The sequence below is a fragment of the Plecotus auritus genome (assembly GCF_963455305.1).
Source record: "Plecotus auritus genome assembly, chromosome: 3".
NCBI classification, from domain to species: domain Eukaryota; kingdom Metazoa; phylum Chordata; class Mammalia; order Chiroptera; family Vespertilionidae; genus Plecotus; species Plecotus auritus.
Window position 1 is genome coordinate 13,704,454 of NC_137772.1, and position 22,555 is coordinate 13,727,008.

General features: G+C 43.5%; 1 protein-coding gene across 3 annotated transcripts in view; it reads left to right on the forward strand.

Moving 5' to 3' along the window:
• The window catches only part of MTMR7 (myotubularin related protein 7), a 117,769-nt gene that overhangs the window by 22,764 nt on the left and 72,450 nt on the right, over positions 1-22,555 (forward strand). For 2 of the 3 annotated variants that reach the window (XM_080661174.1, XM_080661175.1), the window contains exons 2-4: positions 6,591-6,713; positions 8,077-8,239; positions 16,540-16,697. In XM_080661174.1, coding sequence (XP_080517300.1) covers positions 6,591-6,713; positions 8,077-8,239; positions 16,540-16,697 — 444 coding nt within the window. The remainder of the gene's footprint in view (positions 1-6,590; positions 6,714-8,076; positions 8,240-16,539; positions 16,698-22,555) is intronic. The other variant, XM_080661176.1, reaches the window with a different exon arrangement.

The following is a 22,555-nucleotide window of genomic DNA, read 5'->3' on the forward strand; positions in this document are numbered from 1 at the left end:
CCTCTCCAGCTCCTCAAGGCATTAGGGTATAAAGCCCAGTCCGCTGAGGACCTGAGGCAAAAGAGAGCAAAAACACTGGGATTAGACGCTTCCTCCCCACCCCTGGGATTATCACCTCATCCAACAACCCCCCAAAAGAGGTAGAAATAATTTCTAAAACACACCAAAAGATTAACAGTGCGTGGTTTGATTATGGGACTAGGGGTGATTTTCTTTCCTTCCTCCTATATTTCTGAATCTTAAAACATTACGTAAATAAGTATATGCTTCCCCATTTTTTAAAAGGCCAGTGCTTTAAGCTGTGGGAGAAAGCGTCTTCGGACTGGGCAGACTTCGGCATCGGTAGGCTAAACTCTTGCCCAGTGGTGCCCATCTTCTCTTCCTCATCCTTCAAAACCCATTTCCCACCAATTCCTCCTAATGGGACTTTCTTTTCCCCCGTGTGTATCTCAACTTGAGATGCCCCCTCACTGGCAGCATTACTAAGCTCCTTTCTTGAAAACGTCTTGACATGCCAGTTGCTTCTGGAAAGCTCCTTGTATGCTTTGGCCGTTGGCTGCTTTGGGATGGAGTCTGAGTGGCCAGTCTGTCCCCCTCTGGCTTTTGCCCTGTCCCACCCTCACTCGTACTAGGACGAGGGCCTCTATTCTCTCAGCTCCCGGGAGCTCACTCCTCCAGCCGCTGTGTTACGGCTTCTGATGCCGATGGTCCCGGGTCCACGCCTAAGGTGACCAGCGTCTTTCCTGTTACTGAATTCCATGGGCATATTACAGTTCTTGTCTTGTTTGATCTCTCATCGGCGTTTGACATACGAGTAAACACTCCTTCTCACCCTGCTGGCGTGGCTCAGTGGTTGAGCATCGACCTATGAACCAGGAGGTCACGGTTTGATTCCCAGTCAGAGCACATGCCCGGGTTGCGGGCTCAATCCCCAGTGTGGAACAGGAGGCAGCTGGTCAGTAATTCTCTCTCATCATTAATGTTTCTATCTCTTTCTCATTCTCCCTTCCTCTCTGAAATCAATAAAAAATATATTTTAAAAACCACAAAACAAACAAACAAAAGCACTCCTTCTCTCTCAGACCTCTGCCTCTGCACACCCTCCCTTGGCATCACGCTCTCCTGATTTTTCTTCCCAGTTTGCTTTTCTCATTCCTTCTCTTTTGTCCATTCTTTAAACATTGGATTTCTTCAGATCTCCTCTCTTCTCCCTGTACATGGTCTCTTTAGGTAACTTCTTTTGGTCTCATGGTTTCAGGTGCCATTTATTTATATACCAATGACTACAAACTTCACTGCATTTCAGCAAATCTGGGACATCAGTGATTGTGAGATGCACCAAGATTTTATGTTCCATAAAGAAGGACAAAAGCACTGCCAGGGAAATGACACCATGGCTTCCCACCACATTAATCATAAGATGCATGGCGTTTTCAGAAATGTCAGAACGTGGAAAATGCATACCCAAGAATTGGTGACCTGTTGTAATGTTTTGCACAGATGAGCTGCCATTTGCAGAGCAGGCACACCTAGGATGTCTTCAGCATGGGGTTCCTAGGAAAATGTAAAGGAATTGCAGTAACTTTGTCTGGAAAAGCTGTCATCTCTCTCCAAGGATGCCAGAGGCTTTATTATCCTAGAGCTCATTGTAAGTGTCGATGAAATAACATTAAGTTTGCTGAACAACGAGGCAGAGTAATTGAGCCAGTGGGTCTTCAAGATGGTGGCAAAGTTCTCAAGATTTATTTCATTTTATCTCGAGTTGACTGGCTCCAGAATCACAGTCAACAATATTCTGGCTACCTTAGTGAAAGCCACGTGGTGGAACTGAACAGGGTCCTGACCTTCACAGAATTTCTCAGACAACGGAATTTTAGTTCTGTTTTAATTTAATTTTACTTATTTTATTGTTGAAAATATTACCTATGTCCCCCTTTTCTCTCATTGACCCCTTCTAGCCCACCTCACCCCTGGCTCCAAGCCTTCACCACCCCACCCTATTGTCGGTGTCCATGGGTTATGCATATATGCATACAAGTTCTCAGGTTGATCTCTTCCCACCCACCATGAATTTTAATTCTTATTACCTTTAAACGTCATGACATGCCAGTTGTTTCTTTCGATGTGACACAGTACTGGGAAATCATGCTGTTGGTGTTTCCCTAATTGTGTTTTGTCTCTTTTTAACTTCTTCTACTTCAAAATACTCTGGACAGCTGTGGGATGGTTAAGAACTTTTGCCAAATTTTGAAAAGTAACTCTCCTGCAGCGGCCTCCACAGGTAACAGGAAGGCATTAATTAAGTATTCTATTCTACCACCAACTGAGGTTTTCTACAAATAATCTAAGTGGTGTGGCTTCCTTCACTTCCATAGGGAGAATAATTCATACTAGATCTTTTTGTCTCAAAATATTACCATATGTTCAGTATGATTATCTCAATAAAGTTGTGTTTTGTTTTTAGATATTGTTAACTGGCACATCACCCTGGACCGCTGCTTAATTTAGTTAGGCCCATTCTAGCATGCAAATTAGTTTTTTCCCATAGAAATGTTCCAAAAATAATATATCCCCTTGCTCCTCTCTTCCCACAACTCTCTTTCATAATATCTTCGTTGGAGTTAGTTTAAAATAGAATGTTTAATGACAAAAGTTTGAATAAAGTAATCCAATCATGTGGGAAGTAAAAAATATTCTCCTTAAAAACTCTTGGGTCAAAGAAGAAATAAAAACTCCAGTTATAGTCTATCTGGAAAGCAAGAATGCTAATACTGCAAGCAAAACTCATAACATGCAGCCAAAAATTTACTTTGGAGGAAAATTATTGGACTTAAAATTTTGTTACTAAACAAGAAGAATAAAACTTAATGAGCTGACTATTAAACCTGAGCTTTTAGAAATGAACAAAGAAACAAAAACCACACATATACTCGCAGAAAGCAAGTTAAAACATTTATTAACAAGCACAAGCAGTAATTAACAATTCAAAGAGAAAAATTACTACATTGATAAGTCCAAGATCCGTTACTTTGAAGAAAAACCTTTGTGCTTGGCTGGCGAGGCTCAGTGGTGGAGCGTGGACCTATGAACGAGGAGGTCACCATTCCATTCCCGGCCAGGGCACATGCCTGGGTTGCGGGCTCAATCTCCAGTGTGGGGCGTGCAGAAGGCAACTGATCAATGATTCTCTCTCATCACTGATGTTTCTATTTCTCTCTCCCTTCCTCTCTGAAATCAATAAAAATATGTATTTTAAAATAAATAAAAAAGAAAAACCCTTGCATATCTAGCCACAGAAAAGGAAGAACATAATTTACAATATTAGGAGTGAGAGAAGAGATAAAGAGAGAGATATTTATCCACAGATAAGAATTAAAGCATTGTAAGAATTGAAAATCAGCCATTAGGAGATAATTTGTAAGTAAAATAGGTATTAAATGAGATTTAGTAAGAAATGGAAATATTGAAATATTTATAACCACTTAAGACACTGAAATAATTATTAAAGAGTTATTTCTGAACAAAAAGAGTGTCTGTTTCAAGTAATAACTTATATGTATATTGAAATCTTTCTAATCAATTGATATAATCATAGCCATGATGAATTCACCTAATAAAAGTAGCACAAATAGCCAGTCTCTCTTAAAAGCATAGATGCAAAAAAAAAAACCCACAAACAACAACAAAAATACTGCCAACAAAACAAAATAATTTGCACAGATAAAATGTAAGCAATACTAAAACATCAATACACCAATTCCAAGTTGGTCACACACCAACAATCTGACTTCTTTAATAACTAAGAAATCTATTACTATTGATAACACAGGACTAATGCTCGAAAGCAAATAATTCATCCAAGTATTATTAAAATGGCATACTGTTTATTCCTGATTTTCAAAATTAAAACTCAATAAAATAAGAATGGATCACTTCCACAATGTGATAAAAAATATCAAATTCAATGGTGAGATATTGGGAGTGTTCCCATTTAAAACAGGAGTGCACAGGAAAAGATGCTCAACATCATTAATCATCAGAGAAATGCCAATCAAAATTACAGTGAGATACCATCTCACCCCTAGCAGAATGGCTGTAATAAAAAAGAGATTACAACAAGCATTGGCAGATACGTGGAAAAATTGGAACCCTCCTACTTGGTAGGAATATAAAATGATGCAGCCACTTTGGAAAACAGCCTGAGAGTTCCTGTAGAGGTTAAACAAAGAGTTACCATCTGATCCAGCAATTCCATTCCTAGGTACTGGTATATACACCCAAGAGAAATGAAAACATATGCCCTCCTCAGCCCTTGTATAAGAACGTGCATAGCAGTAATATCCATGACAGCCAGAAAGTGGAAACCGTCCAAAGGACTATCAACTGACAAGTGGATAAGGAAAGTGTGGTATCTATATAGATAAAAGCCCAGCGACCAAACGGTGGAACGACCGGTCGACCAGTCGCTATGACACACACTGACCATTAGGGGGAAGACGTTCAACGCAGGAGCTGCCCCCTGGTGGTCAGTGCACTCCCACAGTGGGAGCACCGCTCGGCTGACCGGGATGAGCGGCGCTCCCACAGCGGCCAATCCCCGCAGGCCACGCCCCCCACCAGTGCACAAATCTGGGCACCGGGCCTCTAGTATCCATGTAATGGATTGTTACTTGGCAAGAAAACAAAGTGAATATGATGCTAAGTTAAACCAGTCACAAAGTATAACATATTCCATTTATATGAAATGTCCAGAATAAGCAAATGCATAGAGACAGAAAGTAGATTGATGGTTGCCTAGTGCTGAGGTGGTTTGGAGGGAATGCTAATGAGTACAGGGTTGTTTTTTTCTTGGGGGGGTGGGAGTCGGTGATGAAGATGTTTTAAAATTGATTGTGGTAATGTTTGCACAATGATGATATGTACAATGCTGTGGATATACTTAAAACCATTGAATAGTATACTTTAAATGGGTGAATTGTATGAAATGTGAATTATATCTCAATAAAGCTATTCTTAAAAAAACAAAGAAAACAACACAAGAGTGGCTGCTGTCACCACTGTCATTGTTATTTTGAAGGTTCTAGTTCATGTCATTAAACAAGGGGGGAAAGAGGTATAAATACTGGAAAGGAAGAGACAAATTATTATAGAAAATATTCCTCTCTACTCAAGTGACTTTATTAAAGATCCAAGTGATTTTATTGATGATCCAAGTGACTTTTTTGAAAAAAAGCATTGGAACCAATAAAAGAGCTTGGTAAAGAATCAGTTACAAAACATAAAATTAGGTCATAGGTTACTATCCTTATGGTATAAACTGTTCTGATGAATACGTAAGGAATGATGGTCACCTAGGAAGAAAGTAAGCCAATGGTATGAAGACCATTGACGAAAGAGACAGAGGGATGGAGACCCACTGAAAGAATGTGAAGCATATCAGTAACAACAGAAGTACTTTTTAAAAACCGGAAGCTGATAGGTTCTTAAATGAACATCTTTAAGAAACAGCCATTCACCAAGTCTCTTATGCAACCACCCTGGTGTAAATGGTCTGACCAAAAAAAATATTTTAAGTACCTAATGCTTTATTTACCTCATTAGGTCCCTGGAAATTGGGAAGAAATGGGATGGGACCTGGAAGAGTGGTTTGGCTCTAAGGGCTCAGAGGAGGCTGGACGATGGGTGTCTTGAGTGCTGTTTGCCTTGGGGTTGTCCTGGCGGTGTTCATTAGGTTGGGTACCCACCTAGGTCTTCCTCGGAGCAGTTGGGAAGCCTTGGGCTCTCCAGTCACCTCAGGACAACAGCTTCTCCATTGGGCTGAAGAATGGGGCGAATACGATCCACTAGTCCCTAAGCTGCCTCATGGATGGCGAGTAACCATCCTGACTTGAGGGATGAGGGTAGAGCCATCGTCCATCTTCAGTTTTTCACTTGCCCTGGAGAGATTGTCTTGTCATTTCCATTACATTCCGTATTGGAATGATCCTGGCGCACACATCCTTGAAACTGCTTTGCATGTAAGAAATATATGCTTGATAACAAATTATTTCCAAGAAATCTCTCCTAACAGTTCAAATTAGCTCAGTGGTGAGAATTCCATTTGTTAGAGAGATTTTCTATTTCCTGCTCATTTATGCGGAAGCAAACAGCCTTGGGACAATTTCTACAACCATGAAACACATAGGAAAGTATGTTTTCTTTTTAATAGAAAATAATTCATACATAGTTATTGTGTGAATGCTGAACTTTGATTCACACACTACCTGCCTTAAATTAGAATTATATAATTACAGTGAAATGAAAACACTGACCTATTTCAGATATAGAAAGGGTAATCTTAAAGAAGAGGTTTTATAAATATTTTGTGGTACATTAAAGGTTATAGTTAAGTAATTGGGGAAATTTTATCTTTTGATATACAGATTCATATTCTGAGATCTAATTAATTTAAGGGGAAAATTTTGTTTTTTTCTTATTGGGAAAATTCTCAAATTGCATTTTGGATTAAGTACAAGATTATCTACTTGTTTTTCACTTTCCTGACTAGCTCTGGTGCTTTAACTATGCCTGTGTCAAACTGCTTTTCCTAGGTCGAAAATGTCCGCTTGCTAGATCGAATATCTTCCAAAAAAGCAGCCCTAGGAACTTTGTATTTGACGGCTACTCATGTCATATTCGTGGAAAATGCACCTGACACAAGAAAGGAAACATGGGTATGCATTCCTTGTTTACGTTGTTTGAAGTAGAGAGCTCCATCCTCCATTCTTTTGTTTATCCCCAGGGTGAGGTGGGTGGACTTTTGGTATGTGGGTATTCAGGGGACTGTTTGGGGAATGTGACCTTCGCCTTTTCCTGTACAGAGTCCAATCTACTTCATCTACATATTCATTTTAAACACTAATTGTTTGACTATCATCAAAGATAGACCTAGAAAGAGCCAGAGATATAAGTTGTTCATGTCTCAGCTTCCATAATGTCAATCCCAGATACAGTCATTTAATTCTGTTGTCTCCACTTTTCTGATAATTAAAAGGAAGGAATGGAGGGAGGGAGGGAGGGAGGGAAGAAGGGAGGGAAGAAAGGAAAGGAAAGCTAGAGAAGCGTCCTATCATCAGATATTTCTGCTACACAATCATGAGACTAGACCAGGGTGGGCAAACTTTTTGACTCGAGGGCCACAATGGGTTCTTAAACTGGACCGGAGGGCCGGAACAAAAGCATGGATGGAGTGTTTGTGTGAACTAATATAAATTCAAAGTAAAGGAGCGGAGGGGAGAGCAAGAGAACCGGATAGAACAGCCGGATCCGGCCCGCGGGCCGTAGTTTGCCCAAGGCTGGACTAGATATTTCTTATTTTATATAGCCCACTCACCATGACACCATGACCAGGGCCAGAATGGCTGAATTGTAGATTGGCCTTTTCTCTGTTCCATAGACATTGTTCTGTTTGCAGCTGAAGGTGGCAGGCACTACTTGCTGGAGAGGAATTGAAAGAATGAAATGCTTGCCATGGAGGACTGAGCAGAGACACTCCTGAGACAACGGACATGCCCTTCAGCATGATTTCCCTTAAAACAAATCTCCTCTGCAGCCAGCCTGACCCCCAGCAACTTAGAAAACAAGTGCAAGTTGCTATTGAACTTGAGCATTCCACGTGGAATTCGGGAGCATGGTGGCCCCTCCCAGCGGAGTCATCTCTGACTTTTGTTGATTGCAAGATTTATTTTACTAACTTCTCATGACCTTCTTTCATTTGAGCTATTAACCGCAATCAACATTTGACTACCAAAATGTTCCCTTGCCCGGACTTGTGCAAAAGAGTATGCTGAATCGTTGGCTTCAAATCATGAGCCTGGGTATCCGAAAGCTTGACATAGAAAAAACAAAACGGGAAATTTAGACAGTTGGTTCTTTCCCAAAACATCTCAGTTCTTGTTATCTGAGTGCAGGTGTTGAGCTAGCTGAAGGGTGGGGAGTGTTGCCGGTCTCTCTGTGTGGCTGTGAGATCTGTGTCACTCCTCGTCCTGTTTATCAGTTGTTTGTGCTTAGCTTATCCACATTCACTTTCCGTTGCAGATTCTTCACAGCCAGATTTCCTCCATCGAAAAACAGGCCACAACAGCTACTGGATGCCATCTGCTTATTCGTTGCAAGAACTTCCAGCTCTTACAACTCATCATACCCCAGGAGAGAGACTGCCACGACGTGTACATCTCTCTGATACGCCTCACAAGGCCAGGTAGGCCAGAGGAGCTGGCACTGCACGTGGACCCACCCTTCAGAAATTCACAAATCACACCCAGCCAGTGTGTATAGCGCTGGAGCAATTACAGTGTTTTAGGAATCAGATGATACCCCAGGCCTCCGGAGAGGCCAAGAAGTCGGAATCATAGCTTTCCTTAAAGCTGAGGAGCTCTCCCTGAGTAGCCTCCGATAGGAACCTCTGTCATTATTCTTAGCATTCACTTTGTCTCTGGGGGTTATCAGTGTGTTTGTTTTCCCTTCAGGGTAAAATCATCTTAAAATTATGCCCTTCTGATACTGTGAGAATCAAGTGACCTGGATTGAGGTCTAAGCCCAAACTGACCAATTGTTTCCTATGGAAAACATTGCTGTCAAACAATGCCAATGATGCCCTAGCCGGTTTGGCTCAGTGGATAGAGCGTCGGCCTGCAGACTGAAGGGTCCCAGGTTCGATTCTGGTCAAGGGCATGTACCTTGGTTGCGGGCACATCCCCAGTAGGAGGTGTGCAGGAGGCAGCTGATCGATGCTTCTCTCTCATCGATGTTTCTAACTCTCTATCCCTCTCCCTTCCTGTCTGTAAAAAATCAATAAAATATATTTAAAAAAAAATTCCAATGCAGTCTCCCCATCTTGGGGCTTTTAAGGCTTGGTTTCTGTTCCTTTTTGGTAGTAACATATGTGTCCCAAGGTTGGTATAACTAGCATCATGGAATATTCAAAGTGTGGATCTGTTGAATCTCCTAAACAGAAGCTCTTTAAATGTCCTTGGAAGACCATTTGATTGATTTGAGAAGTATCTATATATATAAAAGCCAAGCCATGGAATGACCAGAACAACTGGTTGCTATGACACTCACTGCAGCCGGCCAACCAGCCCAATTGGGGGCAGGGCTGGCTGGCCAACCTCCCACGTCCCTTCCCCACAGCCCAATCGGCCCCGATCGGGGTGGGCCGGCCGAACCCCACCCGTGCACGAATTTGTGCACCGGACCTCTAGTTGTGATATATCCCTCATTTGGGTCTTCCGATTGGTAGCCTATTACCCACTTCTACAGAAGTGTGTCTTGTCTTCCTGTGTGGCCTCTGTGAGCTATGGGTTCTTACTGCTTAAAAGAAATACACGTCACCCGGCCCATGTGGCTCAGTGGTGAGCATCAACCTATGAACCAGGAGGTCACGGTTCAATTCCCAGTCAGGGCACATGCCCAGGTTGCGGGCGTGGTCCCCAGTGTGGGGTGTGCAGGAGGCAGCCGATCCATGAATCTCTTTCATCACTGATGTTTCTATCTCTCTCTCCCTCTTCCTTCATCTCTGAAATCAATAAAATGAAATACATGCCTAAGTTTCTTAGGAGAATACAGTGAAATGAGGTCCCTGATGTCATATTCATGGTAGTGCTACCCAGAAGTCATCAGTAAGGAAGTAGGATACGGGCTTGTAGTTACTTTGCTGAATGCTTTGCAATTCAGGACCAGAGGTTTGATGAAGCTCCTCAAGGCGGTGGGTCGGGTCCTCAGTTTCTTAGGCCCTGACCACATCATCGGGAGACAGCTAAGAGCTAAAGTTAGGTCATGAAAACGGTGCCAGGGGCTGTCAGAACCTGATGATTCTGTCTGCTCCTCTTTGAAGGCAGCTGGTTGGAGCGTTTTCATCTTGCTATGTTGAGAAGAACTGCAGAGTTGGCCAGGAAAGTGGTTGAACTTTGGGAGGCGGCACTATAATTGGAACAGAGGTCTGGGAAGATGGACATGAGGTTGCACACAGCCGAGAATGCGAGGACAATTGTGGGCCAGCAGTTTCTGTGTCACTGATTAATGGGTGTGCTGGATAACAAATGTGCTCCGACCGGATTAATGGGGTTTAGGAATAGCCTGGAGACCTGGGAAAGGGCTAAGCAGCTGGAAGATCCCTGGGCGGTGCGGGCTCCGGCCCCGAGGATGGCGAGTGCCAGGACCCACAGTGTGAGGGTCCCCCACAGGGGGAAAATCACAGCGTTCCCTGGTTTTTAAAATGCACACTTTTTCTTAAAAATGAACTTTTGAGAGTTAGTTATTAGACAGCCACAGATCAAAAAAGGAAACCATAGTAATTAATTGAATTAAAGCCGTTATCTTAAAAGATTTTAAAAAGCCACCAGCATTTTGAAACATTGGAATGAGAAGCGACAGTTTACATAAACCACAGTACTTTAATAAGTGTGGGAAGATGAAGTGGGGCCCAAGCAGCTTCACAGTTGAATGTTCAAGGCAGTGCTAAATATAGGACAGATTACAGCCTATAGCCTTGGAAGTAGGGTTTTGAATCTGGGTGGAAGTGGGAATGGGGGTGGAGGGGGTCCCAGCCCGGGCCAGGGGTGGCTTATCAGAACCATCCAAGGATCTTTCACAAAATACCCTCCCCCTCCTCCAGGTATATCAGAAAAGACCTGTGTGTGTGTGTGTGTGTGTGTGTCTAGTATACTTTGAGTTCTAGGGGTACAATATAGCTCTGTGCTTAGTCACCAACACAAATCACATACTTTCAGCTTCCTTTATGGACACAGCTAACCACAAGGTCCTGTAGAGGACATTTTTTTTTTAATAAAAGAAGAAATGTTGGGGAATCCATTGAAGTCAAGGCCTGTGAAGGAGTTATTTCCAAAGATCTTGAGATTTTCTTTTCCCTGAATTAGGATTTCTGGGGAAGGGTAAGCCAAATGACTGACACATTTGGTGACATTTTGTTGGTTTGCCTTTTTAATGAATTAAGATTGGTCAGAATTTGCCCTGGCTAGGGTTGCTCAGTGGCTAGAGGGTTGGCCCTCAAATGGAAGGGTCATGGGTTCGATTCCAGTCAAGGGTACATACCTGGGTTTCAGGTTCCCCGGCACCCAGTTGGGGCTCACGGGGGAGGCAACCAATAGTTGTGAAGTTGAGGATTCACAACAACAACAAAAAAGATTGGTAAGAATTTGGACATGGACTATAAAGATTGCAGTAAAAAAATAATTAGTCAAATTCAGTGAGTTCCTTAATTCTTAGTAAAGAAATAACTTAGGTTAAAATAATGGCATGGCCCAAGTGAGAAAATAAGTTAGATTCAAAGTACGAATCAGGTTATACACTTTTCTGATTAAAAGAAGACCCCTATTTCTCAGAGGACGCCCATTTTCCCCATGTTCTTTATTTTCTTCTTCCTCTAATTTGCTGCCTACTGTTTATTTTTGTAACAGTTATCGCTCCCTCTGTATTGTTTGTGGGCCCTTTAACATTTAAAACATCTTTTTTATTTCCCCATTTTTACTAAACTATTTTTTCATTTTATCTTAGTCCCCAATTCTTAAAATCTCATAATGCTCAGCCATGTGGCTCAGTGGTTGAGCGTCAGCCTATGAACCAGCAGGTCATGGTTCAATTCCCAATCAGGGCACATGCCCAGGTGGCTCAGTCCCCTGTAGGGGGCCTGCAGGAGGCAGCCGATCAATGGTTCTCTCTCATCATTGATGTTTCTCTCTCTTCCTCTCTGAAATCAATATATATATATTCAAAAAATAAAATATCATAATTGATATAGTGTCATTTGCTTAACATAATTTTTTACAATCTTTGTCTAGTCCTTGCAGTGTCAGCAGATTTTACAGTGGCCATTTCCTTTCTATTGATTATACCAGTGGTCGGCAAACTGCGGCTCGCAACTCATTGCCGCTCTGTTGACTAATGAGTTTGCCAACCACTGGATTATACTAACCTGAGTCCACAGTTCTTTTCACCTAAGTGTGAGCTTCCGCAATCCTGATGTTTAATTTGAACGCTTGTTTGATGAAAATACAGAAAAGTCTAATTTTTATTTTAAGTGCAAAATCCAATAATAGCTGTGTTATCTCCTCACCCCTCTTTAAATGGTTTTCAGCTTCATTTATTTTAAGTTGCCCAATTTAAGCAGACCATTCGGAGCAATTGAATTTTCGGCTGTTACTTTTGAACCTAAAAAGCCCACATTTCTGTGTCCTTCTGGTGAGCCTCCCTTCCCTCACCCACCCTTCCCATTCAGCTGCTGCTGATTCATGTTTGTTTTTCCTTTCAATTAAAAAAAAATGTGTAAGGGAGACAATCAGTACTGTGAATATATCATCCAGTTTTTACATTGGTTGTTACACGTTTCCTTTTGATTTGTAAAGTACTTTTGATTTTCATATGAAATTACTTCTCCTAGGTAGTCTATAATAAGAGGAAATTGTCCCCATATTTTTCCCCTAAATATTCTGTTTTCATAACCTTTATCCTGATTCCTGGGAAATAAGCGAGGTTATTTTTCTTTCTTCCCCAAGTGCTTTGTTTTACCCACAGCTCTCTTACTGGGTGGAATGCACAGCCGTCCCCCCTTGATGGGAGGGGAGCAGCAGAGGTTGGTGCCCAGGCAGGACCTTTTGTGGGCTTGGTGGTTCCAAGTGGAAAGAGTTTCCGCTGATGGCGTGCATCTTCTCCGGGAGGCAGGAAGTGGGATGGTCTGAGAGTGCTGGAGTTGCTGAGAGCAACGGGTCCTGAAGCCATCGCGGTGACACGGGCTGTGTTAATGATGAGCGACAGGGCTAACATAGAGCCACGTCCGTGAAACACGCATCTCTGGACTTGGGTCGAGCATATGCTGTCTGCTTAGTCCCGAGACACTGATTTGGCTTTTCTAGAAACATAGGCAAAGTGCTGTTCACTCCAAATTCAATGTGGTCTATTTTCAGAAATTATCATTTTTCTCTCTGAATAGATAGAAACACCTTCAAGTCTGTCTTCGTTGAGCAATTACATGATGTAAGTAGGTCAGTAAATACTAGAATAATTTACACTTTTTCTGGAAGAAAGTTTTAATGAGAGGTGCACATTCCGTTTACCTCCCCAGTCCGAGGCATGTGGAGTGTTTGCTTCTCGTGGGAGGAGTTCCTGTGTCCCCTGGTGAGGTCCCCTAGGGATGGGGCCCTGGGGTGAGGCCTTCCTGGCACCTCCTGTGAAACCTGCCGCCCCCGACAGCTAAAGACATCCCATGTGAGCTGTGGTGGCCGAGACTCTGGGAATGAAAAGCCAGCGGAGCATTGAACACGTCTGTTCTAAGAGGGGTGACCCATCAGGGATTTGACCTTCCTCCAGGGGACAGATAAGTGTTTTCTCAGTTTAGATTCTGTAAAGACTAGAGATTTCTCTAGCCCTCCTCTTGTGTTTAACTCACTTCCCTGCCACTTACTAAACAGTCTGCGAGGTATTTTGCAGGAGCTGGAGAGGCGGGGAAGAGAATATTGTGAATGGGAACTCTTCAGTGACATTTGTCAATGCGTTAATGGCACTTTTTCATTTTTCCCGGTAGACTTCTCCTGGGCTGGTCTCCGGGTGAGAAGTTTGCCCACATTAGCAAGACTGTGCTCTGACCGACAGAAATGTAGGTTTCTCTGCCCTTATATAGGCCTTGACTTAAAGTGGGATGGACGGGTGGTGGGTCACCCTTTTTCTTGAAAAATAACTGAAAGCAAACATCTCGTAACTCTAGTAGAAACCCATTCTCCTGTCTCCCAATTGGAGAGTGATCTCCTGGATGCCTGTCACAAATGATTCTTGCTTTCATTTATGCACAGTGTCCTTGCCTCTTGCCAGTGATGACAAGCGTGAGCCCATGCACAGAGCACTCGATAATCGTAGATGATCATTCTTCTACCTACAGACCTGTTTGTAAATATGTAACGAGGGAACTTAATGTCGACGATTACTCCTCACTCCTTAGCTCTTCTTTCACTCAGGGAACTGGCTTTCTCAAGGGACTTTTTTTGGCATCTTCAGCCGATGGCACTTGCGGTTAGCGGGACGCTGTCAGAGCCTGACTCATGGAAATGGCACTTAGCGATGGGAACGATGTGTCAGGGTCAAGTCGGCTGTTCCCAGAACAGAATCTCACTTTCCTATGCCGTCGGCTCAATCAGCTAAGATTGTAAGCAGCACTATGTACTGACGGCAGCTACTTCGTGTTGGTGTGTGCAGGTGTCTGTGTGTGTGCATTTTCTTAGTCGCTGAAATCACCGTTATTCTAAATTCTGACATATAGAAATACGACATCAAGAGAGACTGAGACAGAACGTAGCTTATCTCACTGGTACCCCCCAGTCTTTGAACTTCGCTCTTACAAAACAGGGTGCGCGCCTAATGGGAACATATGGTAGTTCAATAGGACCCTTATCTTTCTTCCTCCTCGTACATGAGCTACCTCGGTCATCATGGCGCTGGAAGCTGAGTTTTCATCACAGGCTGCCTGTGTGTCACTGAGACCGTGTGAAGGGCCTCCAGATGCACACGTTCAGGTGCACTGCCTTGTCCACACCGCGTACTTCAACAGATTAAGGAATAAAGGTGGGACCTAAGCCAACGGTGAGGGGCAAGACATCTATTGGAGAAAAACGGGATGATTAAGGATATGGAACAAGGAAAGACAGGATGCAAAGGTGGCCGATCAGGGCAGAAGAGAGACGGATCTGCCTTGGAGGAGCAGGGGAGGGGGTGGGTAGGAACATGTACGGAACAGCCAGATTGCCTAATTCAAGGGCAGACTCCCCAGTTGCTAGCTGTGTGACCCTGGGAACATTCTTCAGCGTCCCTTTGCTCAGATTTCTCCTCTGTAAGATGAGGCCCATCATGGTGCCTGCTAGGCGGGTTCACACATTTAACTAGAACAAATCCGGGATGGAACAGGGTTTGGTGAGTTATCAGCCACGAATCACTATCACCGGAAGTGCTCAGATCTGTACTGTCCAGTGTGGTAGCTGCTGGCCATATGTACGGGTAGCTGCTAGAGTTAGATGTTTGGCTGGAATGAGCTAAGATGTGCTGCTAAGTCCCTAGCCGGTTTGGCTCAGTGGATAGAGCATCAGCCTGCAGACTGAAGTGTCTTGGGTTTAATTCTGGTCAAGGGCACATGCCCAGGTTGTGGGCTCAATCCCCAGGAGGGGGCGTGCGGAAGGCAGCCGATCAATGATTCTCTCTGATCATTGATTTTTTTTCCTCTCTCTCTCCCTTCCTCTCTGAAATCAATTTAAAAAAAATAGATGTGTTGGTAAGTGTGAATTTCAAAGACAGTACAAAATATATAAGCTATCAATGAATAAGTTTTACAGTATATGCATGTTGAAAATGGCAATATTTTAGATATATTGGGTTAAATAAATTATATTAGTAAAATGAATGTCATTGTTTCTTTTCAGCTTTTTAACATAGCTGCAAGGACACTGACCAGGATGTACACGGCCTGTTTAGATTTCTGTTGGACAGCACTGACCTCAATGCTGCCCGCAGAGAAGAGCAGAGCAGAGCCCGCAAACCAAATCCTAGCTATTATTGGGGGAGAGGGGAATGGGCTGGCCTCAGAGGCACAAAAGGCAAAGATATCCTGGCAGAACTGAAAGAACTTCATTACATATTCCTCAACTTGCCCCTCTTGACCAGGGTGCCATGCCCTCTGAATTGATATTTTTTTAGGGATCCTATAAATATTGTCGGGGCAGTACAATCATGACATTTATGTGGTCGTAAAAAGTTCAAATGTTTTCAGTGCAAACATATAAATATATCCTACAGCTTTCCCAACTGTTTTCTTTTTTAATACCGTAGAGCATCAAAATGTGGCAGCAGCCTGGGCACCAGCCCACCTCCCAGAGGCCCTCCCAAATCTAAGCTCAGTAAACATAACCTTGACCTCTAATGAATGCAACCGTTCTTAATTAATATTTATGCTTTATATTTTGTGTGGTCTGGAAAATATATTTGCTTTCAAAAGCGACTAAAAAAAGAAAAAAAAGAAAGAAAGTGCAACGCAGCCATTGTGGCTCAGTGGTTGAGCATCGAACTGTGAATCAGGAGGTCACGGTTTCGATTCCCGGTCAGGGCATATGCCTGGGTTGCGGGCTCGATCCCCAGTGCAGGGCGTGCAGGAGGCAGCCAGTCAGGATTCTCTCTGATCATTGATGTTTCTATCTCTCCCTCTCCCTTTCCCTTCCTCTCTGAAATCAATACAAATACATTTTTAAAAAAGAAAGCACCAAATGGAGAAGACCTCGTTTCTAAAATGGAAGAAGCTCTTGCAGAGTTGAGTCCGGCGGTCCCAGGTCTCCCTGTCCTTGCTGGGAGGAGGTGGGCGGCCCTGCCCACAGGACAGGGCACTGCTGGGTTCCCGGGGGTAAGGGCTGGGCTGGCCTCTCCGTGTGCTCCAGCCGGACAGAGACGCTTTGAAGAGCTTTGGTTCTGGCAGTGACTGAGCTTGATGAGGTGTTATTCTCCCTTTCCTTGCAGTTAAATACGAGGAGTTATACTGCTTTTCATTCAACCCCAAGCTGGATAAAGAAGAAAGAGAGCAGGGCTGGATGCTGCTGGACCTCAGTGAAGAGTACAAGCGCATGGGCCTCCCTGACGACCACTGGCAGCTCAGCGATGTGAACAGAGACTACAGAGTAAGTGAAAGCTGATCCTCCATCCACATGCAGTCATGACCGCACACAGCTCAGCATGGCTCCTCCTCGCCCTCCTTTCGTTTCTGTTGCTCTTTATAGACGCGAATGTGTGGCTTCCTAAGTCTCTCTTGGTGGTTGCTGGGTGTATGTCCTACCCGTTCCTAGAATCAGAAAGTCTGCATGAGGAAACCATGGGGACCACCCCCTCCACACCCTTCCTCTAACGCAGGGGTCCTCAAACTCTTTAAACAGGGGGCCAGTTCACTGTCCCTCAGACCGTTGGAGGGCCGGACTATAGTTTAAAAAAAAACAACTATGAACAAATTCCTATGCGCACTGCGGGCTCGGGACGCGTCGGCTGCTAAGCAGGACAGGCAGCAGCACCCGGCGGGCCGGATAAATGTCCTCGGCGGGCCGCATGTGGCCCACGGGCCGTAGTTTGAGGACCCCTGCCTAACGGTTGAGGGAATGGGAACCCCGACAGGCCCAATGGTGGAACCCCTGGCCCAGCATGTGGTGGGAGTGCCGGCCAGGACCTCGTCTCCCACCGAGTCTTTTTATAGCGCGGCAAGTGATGAGTGGGGCGGCCACAGCGACGCTGATGGCAGTTTGGCACCAGCTCTGTTCTGTACGCACTGAACTCTTGATTGGTACACAAGGTCACCAGGAGGCTTCCCTGGAGAGATGGGGAGAAATGTGTCTCCACTCTCAGAAAGGAGGATGGAGAGGAAGGGAAGCAGGAGTGGCAGACCAATCCCATGCTCTTCCTAATGGTGGGCTTACAGATCAGCGTTGGTTTCCCCATTCATTTTTATTTTTTATTATTTTACTAGAGGCCCGGTGCACGAAATTTGTGCACAGGGAGTGGGGGTCCCCTCAGCCCAGCCTGCACCCTCTCCAATCTGGGACCCCTCGAGGATGTCTGACTGCCGGTTGTCCCACTGACACCCGCTGCCGGCCTGGTCGCCCCTCACTGCCCCCCCACCAGCCTGGTTGCTGCCAACTGCCCCAGCAGTCGGACATCCCTCTCACAATCCGGGACTGCTGGCTTCTAACTGCTCACCTGCCTGCCTGCCTGATCGCCCCTAACTGCCCTCCCTGTCAGCCAGATCACCCCTAACTGCCTCTGCCTGCTGGCCTGGTCACCCCCAACTGCACCCCCCCGCTGGCCTGGTCACCCCTCACTGCTCCCCTCTGCCGGCCTGGTCACCCCTCACTGCCCCCCTCTGCCGACCTGGTCGCCCCTCACTGCCCCCCTGCTGGCCTGGTTGCTGCCAACTGCTCCCCCACAGCTGGCCTGGTCGCCCCTCACTGTCCCCCCTGCCGGCCTGGTCGCCCCACGCAGTCTGTTGTTCATTTGTTTGGTCGTCCCTCACTAACCCCCCTGCCGGCCTTGTCGCCCCACCCAGCCTGCTATTCAGTCATTACTGTGAGGGTGTCCTGACCAATTTGCATATTACCCTTTTATTAATATAGATAGATTTTTTCCATCACCATTTATCCCCTCCATGCCCTCTTCCACCTCTTCCCCCACCCTCGCAATCACCACACTGTTGTTCCTATTCATTTAAAAAAATATATTTTAAGTAATAAAAGTAATGTAAGAACATTGCAGAGAATTTACAAAATAAAAAGAGAAAACACACCCACCACCCCATTGCCCTAACACTCTTCTGTTAAGATTTAACATTTTCCTTCAGATGTTTTTCTCATCTGCATAGTTTAATAACTTTTTTATATAAGTAATGTATTTCATCGTTTAAAATTGGAAAATGCAGCGGAAAGGAACCATTCAAATACCTATAACAAACATGAAATCATACTACGTGTATTCTGCCTTTCTTCACATGGCAGAATGTGAGTATTTTTTTCTCCCAATAAATATATTTTATATTGTTTAAAATATTATATGCTATTACATCATAGGTCTATATCATAATCGGTCTACCTAGTTCCAATTTTTAGACATTTAGATTATTGTTATTTACCATTATTTTAAATAACAGAGTGAGAATATTCTGGTAACTATATCTTTGCCACATTGAAAATCCTTTTTTAAAGAAAGCTTCCTATCAGTGGAATTTCTAGGTCCAAAGGTTTACACAAGTTTTTGGACATATTGTCACCAGAACTGCAGAAAGTTGTGCCAGTTTCTGTAAATTCCCAGGAGTTGTGTATGAGAATGCTTGATCCTTGGTACCCTCACCAGTAAAGAGTTTATTTATTTAAAAATCTTTGGACAACTTGATAGTGAGACAGGTGATTTCTCATTTTAATTTCATACCTACGCTTTGTATGTGCTGACTGACCATTTGTAGCTTATCTCCTGTTAATTGATAACATTTCTGGTTACATATTTTGAATCTTGAGTATTTTCTTCATCCTATTATAAGGATTTTCTGTATTGCTACACAGGATGTGTATCAGTCAGTTAAAAGATCATATAACATTTTTATCAAATGAATGTACCATAGTATACTTAAATATTCCCATTATTAGATATTTAAATTTCTCACTTTTAAAACCATGTGAATTATTAACTAATCATACTGTTAAATTTGAACGAATGCCAGTCTGATTGGTGTGAAATGGGTCTCAGTGTGATTCTATCCCCTTCATCACTAGCAAGTCTGAGCTTGTGTTTATTGACGGTTCAAGTAGACTCTTCTGTGAATTGCCTATTCATATTTTCGGTCCTTTTTCCCCTCTAAGGTTGTCCTTTTCTTATGGATTTGTAGAAGTTTTTTATGTATTCTAGATAATAATCTGTTATCATGTATGGCTGTTGCAATTACATTCTCTCAGAAGATATTTCTGTGCAGTTCCCAGGGTATCCTTTGATCCTCAGAAGCTTTGAGTTAATCTTTCCAAATTTGGTTCATGTTTTAGTATATTTTTTTTTCAATATTTCTGGTCTTTTTACTAACAACACAGTTTGACACTGTACAGTTTCAGTAATTACATTTTATTAATTATGGTTGTTATAGCTTTGTAATAAATCTGGATATCCTACAGGCCAGGCCCTTGGACGATGCTCTTCTGAATATCTCGCATTCATAGATTAGTTGGGATAGGATGGATGGTTTCATGATACTGAATTTCCTTCATTATGACACGTAAATCTAACAACCATAACCTTACACTGCAAGTAGACATTTGGGGCCTGTTTGTCTCAATCATGATAAAGTATCTGGCTAAGGTGACCAGATAGCCGGTTCTCACACTGAAGCCAACCGCTGCAGTGGATGATTAGCCTGGAAACGAAAGGAAGGAAAACCCAAGGTTAGCAAAGAAAAAATTTCAACAGGACACACCCTTGGGTCAGGAAGAAAATGTTGTGGCATAATATTTTCTTGGGAAGCCAGGTTCTTCCTATTTTTAATGAGATTTTCATCTGGAATTAGCACCACAAACATGACTCAGATTTAGTCACTTAAGTCCTACACGGTAGAGGCTGCAAAACATGAGTCCCTTAGCATTGCTTTTCAAAAGTAACACACAGCAAACCGAAACTAACAATACACCGACTGTGTTGAAACAGAAAAGGTGAAAACCCAGGGAATTTTCTGATTTTACAAATATCATTGAAATGGGGGAAAAGATGATGCACCCTTATTTATTACCAATTTAGAAATATAAAAAAAGTTGGTTCTTTCAAAAATTTTTGACGAATACTGCATTGAGAAGGTTATGTCTTCATCTGTTACTTTGGTTTTTAACCTCATGGTTGAGAAGATGTTTAATTTTTCTTCCTTCTTTTACATGAGCTATTTCTTCTCACAAATTCTTTGAGGTGAGTGGAGCTGGAGGTGCCATCTGATGGAGAGGAAGCTGTTGTCCAGGGTGGGAATGACACCACCCAGGGAGTACAAAGACAGTTCTGCCATTTTCTATTCACTGCTCTTGGGCAGGCTAATTATTATTATTGTCATCATCATCTCTGTCGTCATCAGTATTATCCCTATTTATAAGACACGGTGCATGGTAGTCTAACGCTCTAAAGTAAGATTTTCTTTTGTACCTAACTCCTGAAATTATCTTTTATTATATAACATAATTGACATTCCTTGCTAAGCTAAAATTTTAATCTATTTCTCTTGGAATAAAATTTAAAGTATAATCCAAACCAGTAATTTTTTAAAATGTTGTTTATTTTTGTTCTCCACAGCTATGTTTTATGTATTATTTTGATTTATATATAAATCATTTTATGCTGCTCATACTCTTCTTCTCCCCGTTACACCAAAAATTCCTTGAAATAAATTTTAGGTCCTAAATGTTGAAAAAGAAAGTTATCTATGTAGATATATCTCAATTCTTGACAACCAACTCTTATTTCAAAGTGCTCAGTTGAATGATTCATCCTCAGGAAATACAGAGATCTGAGCAAGGTGCCTGGAATGGCACCTCAGATGGATCTTATCTTGCAATTCAAAATACATTCACTGGAAGATTGTAATCAGGCCAACAAAGATCAGGCCTTGAAGTCAATAACGCTTTTGTCTTTATTACTGCCCAACGCCTAACATAATGCCTAGCGGTAGTAAGTATTCAGTAAAACTTGTCTAGTGAGTGAAAGAATTCCCAAAGCGATTCCTCTTGGCAAGGCCAACCCAGACACGCAGGCACTGCGGGCAGGCTAATTCATTTAGTGGAGGTCAAAGAAAATTGTTTCCTTATTAATAAAAAATGATGCAGAAAGCATTTTAACCTAATCTACTTCCATTGGCTATGACAGTCAGTGTAAAGAAAATTCAACAGAAAAGCTTGTGGTGGTGAACACAGCACGGTGTACAGATGATGTGGTACAGAATTGTGCACTTGAAATCTGTGTAATTTTGTTAACCAGTGCCACTCCAATAAATTCAGTAAAAAGGCGGGGGGGGGGGGGGGAAGCATTTGCTACTTTTCTGAGCTTCTCATATTCTCTCCGAATTTTTGTGTATGATTTTCCAAACCAGGCAACATTTTGAGAACTGCAATGAGTGGGTTTCAGAATTCGGTGGCATACACTGTGCTGTGCTGTGCATCATTCATTGTCAGGATTTTGGCTATAACTGCGTGAGCCTGTTGCAAAAAATGGCAGCAGCCAGTGCTACCTCGGCTTGTTTTAATTTCCAACTGAAAGTGCTGTTGACTTTCGTGAAAGCGTGATGAATTTACTTTTTCCAACTTGGTTAAGTAGTTGTACCTTGAAACCCGACTTACCTGGCATCGTGAGTCTGACTTTTTTCCAAAGGTGTTTTAGCTTCAGTTAGAGCTTTTCATGCAAGTGCTCCTCAGAATGCCCCCAATTCCAGCTCTGACCTGCGGAGTCTTTCCCCCGAGACCCCACGGGAGAGCAGGAGGCCCTGTGACTGGCATTGCTGTGCTCCCGGAGGGGTGGCCTTGAGGCTGGTACCAGCATGACCACTGTTGTCTGGGCTCGGGGTGGTGAGCTCCCAGGCCTTGCACCTGCCAGCCACAAGGTCTGCCTTTTCCTGCTCCGTGGAGAGAGAGCCCAGGGACGAGGAGAGAGCAGCAGAGTCTTCCTCTCCTTGTGGAGAGAGAGACCCTGGGTGGACAGACAACAGCCGGGTCCCTGAGTAGGGCGGGGCTGAGTATCAAGGAGCGTGAGCTCTGGGTGTCTGCCTTCTCTCTGGGTGCCATCCCAGTCATGGTCCACATCAGGGCCATGACCTGGGCCAAGCTGGGCATCTTTCAACCTTGGGAGGCCATCAGAGGACCTGGCAGAAGCTCCCACGTTCCTAGCTCACCTCTTGCTCCTTAGAAAGGCTCCTTAGAAAAGCCCTGGCCGGCGTGACTCAGTGGTTAGGGCCTCAGCCTGTGCACTAGAGGGTCACGGGTTCAATTCCTGG